At 43.9% G+C, this 11950-nt stretch overlaps 2 protein-coding genes across 4 annotated transcripts in view; one reads left to right on the top strand and one right to left on the bottom strand.

The window, feature by feature from the left end:
* Positions 1 to 266: 266 nt before the first annotated feature.
* Positions 267 to 11100, bottom strand: slc16a3b (solute carrier family 16 member 3b). The gene is made up of 6 exons (XM_071462625.1): positions 10959 to 11100; positions 4302 to 4557; positions 4077 to 4220; positions 3359 to 3975; positions 2991 to 3171; positions 267 to 1699 (listed from the first exon to the last, which is right to left on the bottom strand). The coding sequence occupies exons 2-6, from the start codon at positions 4522 to 4524 to the stop codon at positions 1380 to 1382; spliced, it is 1485 nt and encodes a 494-aa protein (XP_071318726.1). The 5' UTR covers positions 4525 to 4557; positions 10959 to 11100; the 3' UTR covers positions 267 to 1379.
* The window catches only part of ccdc57 (coiled-coil domain containing 57), a 38203-nt gene continuing 36399 nt past the window's right edge, over positions 10147 to 11950 (top strand). The window contains exons 1-2 of one of the 3 annotated variants that reach the window (XM_071462623.1): positions 10147 to 10397; positions 10589 to 11765. In XM_071462623.1, the coding sequence (XP_071318724.1) occupies positions 11763 to 11765 (3 nt within the window). In that variant the 5' untranslated portion in view covers positions 10147 to 10397; positions 10589 to 11762. Of the gene's footprint in view, positions 11766 to 11950 lie in introns of all 3 variants that reach the window. The other 2 variants (XM_071462622.1, XM_071462624.1) reach the window with 2 other exon arrangements.

Raw genomic sequence — 11950 nt, 5'->3', positions numbered from 1 at the left:
TTCTTCTCATATCAAGTAATTTATTCATGTTTCTGATGATGTCCTTTATACTTAATAACTTTCCTGGAACGCACTCGTAGCCAGATAGGGAAACCCATGGTTAACTGAGCCAGTTGGTAACCAGCCTGGCAGTACAGGTTTTCCAGGATGGGCAGTAGAAGGTTCAGTTAAGCCAGATAATGAAAAGATATGCTGGGTATGTTGAACCTGCTTCGTAACACAGGCCTCTGCTATCACAACAAAACATGACACAGCAGGCGCCAGGGTTCAGCATCAGTTCAGCAGACGTTTACAGAGCAGGACACACAATGTGGGACATACATTCATCAGCTAAGTGTACAACACTGACATATCACACTGAGACTCACAATCCAAGTTTGTTCAAGTATCAGACAGACAAATTCAGTAGGCAACAACTGGATGGCGTCTCAAAGCAGAACACACAAATCGTGGAAGACACAACAAAACAATCTTAAATTTCAGCCATGAGTGAACAGCTGCAGTTTGTAATTCAGCTGCCATCGTTGAGTGGCCCTAAATATATAAACTCTTTACTTTATGACCGGATTTTGAATGTGATAAAATCTGATAAATACTCACAATAAATAACACAAATGCAACAATCAGGAAACACAGTATTTGTAAGCTGAGTGTGAAAAGTTCGTTCTTTAGCTTGGGAGCAACAGTCTGACTATATTCTCACTTACTAGCCTCTTCCAGAGCTTTCAACTGCCTCTCACGGCCCTTATCAGCAAATGGAGCTTATCGTCATATGACCAAAGCATGGAACTTTTGTCATGTGACAACAGGTGGTCGTATATGGAGGGGGAGGGGGAGTGTAACCACCAGGAGGATCACCCACTGGTTACTCCATCTATCCACCAGACTTCGCAAGCTCCATCTGGTGATGAAGGCTGTGAGATGTGACTGAAAGCTTGAGAAAGATGCACTAAGTGATTCTTTTTTTTGGGTCAGACTCTTTGTAATCATTAAACTCCGAATAAGAAAAACTGAGAAAGGTGCACAAAACTGGAAATCCATTACTTTGTTCTAAAATTCAGCGTGTGTCTGAGGGGGCTCAGGACGGAGGAGTTTCATTACCCAGCTGGTGTTCGTTGCTAACAGTAGTGCACATAATCTGGTGAACATGTTGCATCAGAACCAGTTCAGGTGAGACCAGTTCTTAATAGTGAACCCTCTCTGCCTTGTATCCATGATGTGGATCTGTAATTTTCATTTACAGGGCAACATCAGGTCCCTTTGTTCCCCCTCACTGTCTACGTGGCTCCTCGTACCACCTTTGTCATCGATCTTCATCAGTGCCTTTTGTGTGTGCTCTAGGCGCACAGTTTGTCTTTTCTCATCGCTAGTGTCAGTCTTTATAACGACGTCTCCTCTCTGGCCTCGTCCCCCGTCTCCTTCACTGTCATCACCTCCTCTTCCGCTTTCGGAGCGCCGACCTCTCCGTTCTCTTTTTCCCTCGGCTCCTCTTCGCCGTCTTCCTCAGCTTCCTCTGTGCGGTTCAGCCCCTCCTTCTCTGAAGCAGTCACAGCCATCTCCATCTTCGCCTCTTGATCCTCCTGTTTCTTGCTAATGCAAAAGAAGTTGCCCACGGCCAAAACGATGGCCGACAACACGACCTCACAGCCCGCCAACAGGAAGACGTACATGTAATTATTGGTGGCATCCAAGAGGCGACCTGGTGGAGAGCACAAGAATATTAGTAGGATTCTTATTAGTTCTCAACAAGCCAAACTCATAAAATCCTGGCATTGATCATTTCTTGGATGCTGAAGAGGTTTCTGACCTGGTGGAGTATTTGGTCTGAACTGGTCTTATTAACATGATTAATTAAGTCTTTACTCAAAGTTAATACAAATGGCCCACACAGGGGGCATCAGGACTAATCCCAACACAGATGTGAAGACAACTCCATTATTCCTCTATTTGCAGACGATGTCCTGTTACCTTAGAAACTGTGAAAAATCGATGGTAGTCTTGGAACTCTTAAATCTCTTCATATATCTGGAATAATTAACATTAGAGATTTAGGTTCTCCAAATTTACTAAGCTGAAGGAACTGGGAGGCTTCTCCTTGCCTAATCTAAAACTGTTGGTCAGCTCAGCCTAAATGATGACAGACTGGTTCATGAGTAGGCAGGACTCTTTACGGACTGGTCTTGAATCAAAGCATTTTATCCTAGAAGGTTTAAATCCCTTCCCTTTATCAAACTCACTTAACAACATTATTATTTATAACACTCCATTAATACAACGAGAACATTGAGAAGGCTGAGAAGCAACAGCATCATTATTTGGTGATTTGTGCTAACACTGACGGCTGTAGTTTGTGTCATTTTCTTTGTAATTATCTGCAGTTTTAAAGTAGTTACCGGGGCTGTATACCAAGATGTTCCCCATCTGTTAAATGACATGCCTGCTAGTTTCTGCTAACAAAGCTTCCTTTGTGACATCATTACATATTGTTTTTTGTTTGTTTTTTTCCTTTACAAAGCAGGTCATCGTGATGTAACACAACAGTTTCTAGTTTCATTTCAGTTTCTGTTGGACAACAAAACTTGTTAATTTGTTGATTGAATAACCTGACATGAAAATCTAAATGGGATTTGCAGCAGAAACACTAATGTTTAACCATTTATCAATATTAAGGAGGCACTGGAACAACCCAGACCAGGTTTACTACATAAAGTGTCCTGTCCTGCATGCCCATGACTTTGGGGTTAAAATTTTGACCTTGAACAACAACATCCCGACTTCAAATCCAGCCATGTTGCATCTCTATCTGCTGTCTTCTGTCATCTTATCAGTATCATTATATGGATATGAAATGGCCAAATAAAAAAACATCTTCTTGCAAAATGAAGTCAGGTTTAGATACTCTTGGACCTAAAGTGCAGATGAGAATGAGTTTAACGTCCCTTTTCATAAATCTGTATTCACATTCACATTCATTCCTTCTGTGCTCCGACCTGCTCCTGGAGGTCCCACTAGCACAGCAATAGCTTCCATCAGCAGCACCAGGCCGATGGCGCTGGAGAACTTCTCGGTCCCCACAATAGCCATGAGGACCTCGAACTGCAGCGCCCCCACCATGCCGTAGGATATACCGAAGAAGATGCAGAAGACCACCAGACCTGCATAATCGTTTGCCTGCAAGGAGTCAGATGAGATGGATATGACATCAGGTTTATAGAAGGACACACTGGTGATGAATCAGGCCTTGTTGATCAGATGTACAGTAACCTAGCCTAGCTATACTGATCTAATCTACAGTATTCACTTATTGACCTACATCTAAATAATAACATTTCCTCCAAGTCCATTGCTGCATTATTACCTGTGATCCTATCAGGTCGGTGCACCCATTGAAGATCATGGCAAAGCTGAACAGGTAGACACTTTTGGGTCGTACCCACTTCAAGCCTGCTATAAGTCCCGACAAAGGCCGAGCAAACATGTCAACAAATCCCAAGATGGTGAGCAGCAGCGCCGACTTGGTGTCCTCATACTTGAGGTTTTTAGCATAGCTGACCACGAACACAGGGGGCACGAACAAGCCCAACACCATAATTGACGCTGCAATGGTATAAATGAGAAAGCCTCTGTCCCTAAACACACTGAAGTCCAGCAGTTTCTTCTTAGGCTGGGGCTTCTTCTTCTCCTCCTTCTCTGCAGCTGTGGGGCTGCCCATCTCCAGCTCCAGGGGCTTCTTAGGGGGCACCAGGGGCCTCATAAGGGCACCGCAGGCGCAGCAGTTGAGAAGCATGCCTCCCAGAATGAGGAATCCCCCCCTCCAGCCGTAGTGGTACTGGAGGATCTGTCCCAGTGGGGAGAGACAGCACAGCGCCACAGGGCTTCCTGCCGCTGCCAGGCCATTGGCTAGAGGACGTTTCTCATTGAAGTAACGGTTGAGCATGATCAGGGACGGCTGGAAGTTCAACGCCAGACCCAGACCTGGGGAGAGGAAACGTGCACTGAGCAAAAGACTGTAATGTTATGTAGCATTGTTTTACATCATACATCTACAGACATGTGCGCGTATATTGTGACTCAACCTGTAATAACTCCAGTGCAGAGGTAGATGTGAATGATGCTGGTGGAAAAAGAGGCAAGAATCATTCCCAGTGAGGCAAAGAGCCCCCCAACCATCATCACCGGCCGACAGCCGAACCTGTTCACCAGCACGCTGCACAGAGGGCCTAGGAAAACACAATGAGACCACAGTGTAAATGTGCACTTTGCAATAATCACCATCAGACATGTGTATTGTCCTCATCTACCTGTGCCATACAGCATGGCCAGCAGGATGGATGAGATCCAGGCGGTGTCGCTGTAGCCCACACCAAACTCTCGGATCAGCTCCTTGAAGAAGACGCTGACGGCCTTGGGGAAGGCGTAGGAGAAGCCGGTGATGACGAAGCAACCGACCAGCACAGCCCAACCCCAGCCGCCGTCTGGGGCCTTCACCCCCGGAGGCCCGTCATCCACCACTGCTCCTCCCATGATCCTCTCTGACTGCTGTGTCGAGGTCGGTGGCTATAAAAACAGTGGTTAAAAAAAAACAACAAAAAAAACACAGTATGCTTTAATCTGTGTTGTCGCTCTGGTTTTCATATGTCCTGAAAATGTTTGTGTGTGAGTTGTGTAGTAACCCAGCCTGAAGTTTTCCCTTCAGGGAGGGGTCACCTGACCTCCCTGAGGATATCAGATAGAATAATCAGCTGATTTGCAGAAACATGTGACAAAATGAAAGCCTGAACTGAAGTGTTTCTCTGCCTTTTTGAAGTGATGATGTTCAGTGGAAGCTGCTTTGGTGTAAGCTGTGGAGATCATGGTCTTATTATTGTATGATCTGTCTAAAAAACCTTTAATCACATGTTGGAGACTGTATGAAAATCCAGAGTCTGGATCCTCCTCAACCTTTGAAATCAGCCATATGGGATATTATTTTTGAGGAGGTGTAGATGAAAGGATCTGTAGTGCAACAGAGAATTCTGATCAGTAAGGTTTCTAAATAGTGTAGTTTGTCATTTATAGTCATCCCATTCATAAATGGTTGTATCTGAGAAGTGGATCCTCTCTTTGGAGTATTCAATAGATAATTAAATATTCAAAAAACCCTTCAAATCATTCTATCTCTAACCCTAAATGTCATCAATAAATCTAAAGTACATTTTGATGTTATGAGAAAGACTTAAAGACATGTTTAGACCCATAGGCCCAAATAAAGACGAGCACATTCAGGGGCAAAGCTTTTCACTGTCTACAAATCTGTCAGTCAGATCCACAGTGAAACCTGTAGGGGGCGTCGTCTCCTCTCTGTCTGACCTCTAAGGTCATCAGGATGACACATCAACATCCATAGTGACCATAAAGTCCCAGATGATGTCATTCACTATCATCTCTATCACTATCATTGTCATCAATTTATTCAAAACATCTGTAGCATCCTGCAGCATATGAAGGTAACTTGTGAACACAGGGTTTTAAATAATAACCTATGAACTGTGACACTGGTTCTGCGAGAGACCAGGTTGTGGCTGTAACTGGACTTAATGACATTGTTAAATGCAAAAGACACAAACTGATTCTAGACAAGCAAATATGATTCTTCACTCATAGAAAAGGGTAGATTCTTTACTCAGATATTCCTCCTTTTATTCTATTTTACTCATTTAACTTAGAACTTGCTCAATCACTCCAGAGAGCAGGCTTCATTTGTCTTTAGCAATTTCTTCCTTGCACTCCTTTGTGACTTGTTTGTCGTCTGTCTGCGGCAGGATATTTCATCATGATATTGACAAACTCAGGGAGGTCTTATGAACTGTTTGATACTGAGACCAGGGCTTGTTATAGTTGTTAAAGGTCAGTTACACAATAACTGTCCCTGATAATCAACAATCACATTATTATCTGTAATCTGAAACTCCCAACTGATCCTAGACCAGGAGTTAAGTCTGTGACAGCCTCTTGTCCTGACTTAACACTCACCTCAGTGAGCAGTTGCCCTCTTCAGACACAGACTGTATATTACAGGCCAAAGTATGACAGATGTCCTCAGTGTGTGATACATCATGGAGACTGATTGTCTCAGTCTATAACCCATGTGTCATGTTGACATGTGTCTTGTCTGCATTCCTCCTTCTGCCTTAAACTGTAGTTACACCAGATTTCACCTGATAAAATTTACTCTAAAAAAGCAGAGGGGGCAGGAAATGGCATGGGTGGGGTCGTAAACTGCAGGAACAAGCATTAGCTAGCTGGCAATCGTAGCAGCCTGGTTAATTATACAGCCTTTTACCAAACATTTACTGTCACTAATCTAATTTTACAGGCAAGAATGTAATCAATATTTCCTGAATGACAGGTCATTTCCACGACTGATGAACTTGAATCAGCTTCAGCTTGAAGCTCACATCAGACTGATCTCTTCCCGGACCAGAGGAGGCAGGGTCAAATCTGCAACTACCAGTGAATGTGTTTTGTCCTGATCCACATAGAAGTGAGTAGGAAGTGAAATCTTGGCTGACTACACCAGAACAAACCTCTGCCCCCTGCACAGACCTTGCAATTTCCTACCTGTTTCCAACACATTGATAGTCACCTGAGTTTGCTCTACCCTGCACACGTCTCTCATTCACCTGTCATTTGATCTGTCAGTTAGCCCAACACTTACAGTATATATGGAACAAACCACTTTCCAGTATTGCTTTACTGCCATTTCTGATTCTAGTAAAATAGCCTACCTTTAATTCAACCTGCTCCGCCTGTATGACTGCATTCCAGTGTTTTATTCTGTTACCTTTGTAACGAATATCAAAATAACTTCTAAAGTTAACAATTCTGTTTCCTGTGACCTGAGCAAATGTTATTTAAATTAAAGCAAAGTTTTCATATTTTGACCATGTTATCTTTTTTTTTGAAAATTTTCAGCCCTATTTTCTTGCATTTGAACTATGGTGGACCAGAGGTAAAGCAAAAAAGTCATAAAGCATTTCCTTAATTATATATTTTAATAGGCAGTAAAGAATTTATAAATGATTAATCAATCAAAAACAGCATAAAACACTAATTAAATAAACCATTTAGAAACACACTTATCACTCCATGAATAAATAATAGAATTTGAAAAACTACTTTCAACTATTTTAAAATGCGAATACTTATCTGGATGTATTCAGTTTCTTTTTTCCAGCTGATTTTCAGTTTTTCCAGTTAACTAATCGCCCTGCTCAGTCATTTAGCTTCTCCTTTTAGCCTCTCAATTTAGCCTTTCCATGACACTGGCCTTCAGTGCTGGTAAAACCAGGGGAAACAATCCCAAGCTCTCCGATTGGTTGGAGAGCAAACCAGTCATATCATATCCTAATAACCAATAACTATTTTTTTTTTTTTTTTTTTTACAATTCCTATTTTCAATGCTCTTTTAAAAAATAAGGAAATGCTTTATTACTTTTCCTGTGACATCCCTGGTTCCAGACGGCATGGTGGTGCAGTGGTTAGTGCTGTCGCCTCACAGCAAGGTTCTGGGTTTGAACCCGGGGCCGGGGGCCTTTCTGTGTGGAGTTTGCATGTTCTCCTCGTGTCTGTGTGGGTTCCCTCCAGGTACTCCGGCTTCCTCCCACAGTCCAAGGACATGCACGCTAAATTGCCCATAGGTGTGACTGTGAGTGTGAATGGCTGTGTGACTCTATATATAGACTAGCGACCTGTCCAGGGTGTACCCTGCCTTCACCCAGTGTCAGCTGGGATTGGCTCCAGCCACTCTGCCACCATGTACAGATAAGATAAGGATAGTATAGATCATGGATGGATGGATCCCTGGTCCTCCATATTGAATGTGCACTTCCCTCTGCAGAGGCATCTGAGGCCTCAGACACACATATGCGCTCTCTGTGACACATGTCGACACATGGCTCGTCACATGGCTCACTTCACTGAGAGAGTGAAACACATGAGAGGTTGACACCCGCCGCAGCCCACTCTGCAGCCACCCCAACAGCCAGTAGGAATGGGTGAGAGTCCTCATCAGCTTTCAGACTGCTAACAGCCGACTGTTGAGCTGCTGTGCAAACATACAGCAAGTGCATGTGCACAGACACAGAGAATCAGGGATAATAGTGTGCTACCCCCCCATTCTCCCTCCCATAGACCCCCCACATCATCCAGTCCTTCCATGACTCCAGTGTGACCTGTGCAACATTCTGCTGCAGCCCCAAGTATCACCACCCAAACTAAAATAAGACCCTTACATACCACACAGCACACACACAGGCTACAGCACAGGGATCATTCTCACCCCTGATATGCAGATGAAAGGCACTTGGATGTTGTCCTTCATTGTGTATGTGTGTGTGTGTGTGAGAGAGAGAGAGACGAGTGATTCTACTATCAGGAGCTGAACTCAGGGCGGGGCTGGGCCTAATTCTTTATAAAATCCAAGTTTCTCTGAAACAGCCACAACCTGCCCCGAAGGCTGAAAATATCCACTACCTCCACTCCCTCTTTAAACCACAGTAACTATTTTTTATCTGCTTGAAGTCAGTGGAAAGAAGCTGTGACAACACTGACATTTCATCTTTTTGAAGTTGATTTGGTAAAAAAGTTTTCTATACATCTACATCTCCAGAAACATTTATCTTGTGTCCACCTGGTGAAGTAAGTCCAATATTCTCTGTCTTTTGGCTCTTTTTTTGGTCTCTACCAACTCCTGAGGGAGGTATCTGGTTCGCCAGCTCACCTCTAATAATAAAACCTTCAGGCAGCAGACCCACATATGATACAGGTCAACTCAATGCACATTCAACCCACGTTAGGCCAACTCAGACTCCAGGCTTCGGTGTAGTTTGAAACATTTCACTAATAAATTTGAGAATCACACTGAATTCAAGGGAATCATTTACCAGATAAAAGTTTAGTTTAACCCTCGCTCTCTTGGTCCAGCTGTAAGTCTCCTCTCTTGATCACCCACACATACGCCCTCTCTCTCTCTCTCTCTCACAGTTGGTCAGTTAAATAACATTTAAATGTCAGTGCTAGATAATTAAGATATGCTCAGGGTAGCAACGTCAGTTCACTAAATCCAGGCAGCGACCGGCTCGTGTTCAACGCTGGATGAGAGGAAGGTCCTGAAGAAGGTTTGGCTGATGCGGGTTGACCCATTCAGACAGCGGGTTTAAATGGGGTATAACTGCATCTGTCTGCTGTTTGGTGCTGAGCAGGTAGTGTATATGGTCATGACGCCATCAGAATGAAAAGGATGCTCTGAACAGGTGTGGGCTGAGTGCTAAACAATGAGCTGAAACTCATATTCAGGTGATAATTCTCATTTTGAGCGACTCCTTTCACATTCTCATCTGACACAAATATTGATTACAACTATTTTAAGAACTGTATTGCTTGTGTGCCTCTACCAACCAATCAACTTGCAGTTCACATCCATGTCGATCCAGCCTCATATAATATGTAGTGAAGAGTTTGAAGGAACAGCAGAACATTATGATGTCACAGTGAAGCTGACATTTGACCTTCTGGATATTAAATGTCATCGCCTCATTATTTTGTGCTGTATGGCATTTGTATGAAATTTTGTTGAAATTACTGTATGAATTCTTGAGTTATGGCCAAATGTTTTGAGAGATCACAGTGACCTTGAGCTTTGACATTTGATCACCAAATTCTAATCAGTTTGTCCTTGACCCAATTTGACAGAAGTCCCACTTCCTGAGATATTTTGTGTCTGGCATGGAGGAATAAAAAGTCTTAAAGCAGCTGTAATTTATATTTTTTGAATAAAATGATGACGATGTGATGTGAACTATGTGAAAGGGGTCACACTGTATTTGAGTATTTGTTTGTGCTCCTACTTCTTTTTGCTGTTCTGACACCTGCACCAAATAAATTTGAGTGTGCCTCCTTCCGAAGACACAGTTCAGATCAGGACGTCATGTCGCTGTAAATGTCTGGAGCTGCATACAAAACCAGTAAAAGTTAAGACCGCGTTGAGATTAGTGTTTCAAAGACTGAACTATTTCACTTTTTTTTTTTTTTTTTTTTACATCACATCCTCAGAATCGGCCGCTGGTCCAACAGCCTTATCGAGAGACGGAATCCCGGCAGACCCTCTGAGCACACGTGTACTTTCCAGGTGGGGGCACCCGGGGAAATGATGACTTTGACGGTCGTGACATCATCAGCCGTCCGGGGATGCAGCGGAGCGCACGTACGCAGTGTAACGACGTCTGCGTCATATCTACAGCAGCAAGAGCCCGAACTTTCCTGAGGCTCCTGCGCATCACACAGCGAGCCCGGAAAATATCATCCAGCCGCCAACTTCTGCCGCTGGTCTGAGCTCGATGTATTCATTGTCCTGTTAGGTTGGTGGCTACAGACTATTTGACCGTTTACCATTCAACTTATATCAGAGCGCTTATAGCGTTTTCTTTTTATACAGAATATTTGAGTTGAGCAGCTGAGTAAAGTCAGTGAGTGAGCTGCCAGTTTTACTCTCCTCTCCTCTCCTCTCCTCTCCTCTCCTCTCCTCTCCTCCTCTGTCCCCTCGGTAAAGAAGCCTCACTCCTTCGCTGCTGAAGGGACAGATGTGTGTGCGGACGGACGCCGGTGGCCTACGTGAGGATCGAGGCGTAGGTCTGCGTGGATCCCCGCGGACCAGATGCCCGATCTGAGAAATTCCACTCGGCGACATCAGCAACACTAACATCCAGGCTGAGCACCTCTAACACAATTATAATAATGTCATTTTTCATCTTCAGCTGCTTCGCTCTTGGTCTGCTGCCCTGCCTACCTGTTACTCTGGCGCGCCACAGACTGTGCCATACCACGGGAAATACTTCAGAAGAAGACAGGATCCCCAACACAAACTGGCACCACTGCTTGAAACAAGAATAATAACAACATCAAAAGTCATCTCACTGTACCTGTTGAGATGCTGTCGCTGTCTCTAGAGGCGCTTCTGAGTGGACCGTGTGCGCGCTTCCGTCACAGTCTTATTATACCGCGGCGGGCACGTAGGAAGCTCAGGTCGTGGTTCCTCACAACTCCGCCGCCACCACCCTTCGCACACACCCAGCCTCTGCCACTGTCTGCGTTACACCACCTGCGTGTAGTAACAAACCTTCAAACGCAGGTTAAATTCTGACACAATCTCAGAAGGAAAAAATGAAGCAATAGCAGAGGATTCATTTTCTTTGGGTGAATGTATGTGATGCTGGTCCTGGTTAGCTGATGAAACTAGACCTGATGTCGACATCAGGATGTGACAAGTTATGACTGAAGGCAGCCAGTGGTGCCCGTCCAACGATGAATAAGTGCCTCCCCCACCCCCACCCCCCGCTTCATTTACACCAACATATCTTGCAGTAAACTTTTGAAATCGACCATATAAAAATAGACCAAAATAGAAAATGCAGAATAAAAACGATCATTTAAGTGCAGTAATAGCAGGAACCTTTGTCGTGTCACCGTAGCAGGGGAACAATTTCACAGACGTACGGTTTCCATAGAAACATTTCCATCAAAGACGAACCAGCCAATTTAGTCAGATCGTTAAAGCCAACGTCGTCTTTAGTTTGTTCAGTCTTTATTAAGGGATTTTATGAGTCAGTTGTTCGTAATTTGTCCGATCGCTACGCGTCGTGTTGACTGTGACGGATGAAGATTTATGGGCTCAAACGATGCTAAGTTTACCTGTGTGGAGCTACAAAAGCTAAAGCTACTGTGTCATGGTAGGCTAACTATTTGTCAGTGTGTGTGTGTGTGTGTGTGTGTGTGTTTGGGGGGGGGGGGTGTTCGTAACAAACTGAAAGTGCGACGCATTTTCTCCAGTTTTTCCCATTGTGAACCCAGTATGAACAAAATATGATGTATTGACATATTGTTTTGGAAACCAAATCATTAACTATAAACTGCT

This window comes from Trachinotus anak, unplaced genomic scaffold, assembly GCF_046630095.1.
Source record: "Trachinotus anak isolate AG129_WGS33_773 ecotype Australia unplaced genomic scaffold, CSIRO_AGI_Tana_v1 ptg000025l, whole genome shotgun sequence".
Lineage (NCBI taxonomy): Eukaryota > Metazoa > Chordata > Actinopteri > Carangiformes > Carangidae > Trachinotus > Trachinotus anak.
Note: the sequence above shows the minus strand (reverse complement) of the source record. Positions and strands in the feature narration are given on the sequence as shown.

Excerpts from the sequence above, each read along its gene's own strand:
- slc16a3b (XM_071462625.1), bottom strand. The coding sequence starts at position 4,524 with ATGGGAGGAGCAGTGGTGGATGACGGGCCTCCGGGGGTGAAGGCCCCA. Across the intron at positions 3,172-3,358 it reads CCGACCTGATAGGATCACAG|GCAAACGATTATGCAGGTCT; the intron begins GTAATAATGCAG and ends GACTCCTTGCAG. Across the intron at positions 1,700-2,990 it reads AGTGGGACCTCCAGGAGCAG|GTCGCCTCTTGGATGCCACC; the intron begins GTCGGAGCACAG and ends GCTCTCCACCAG.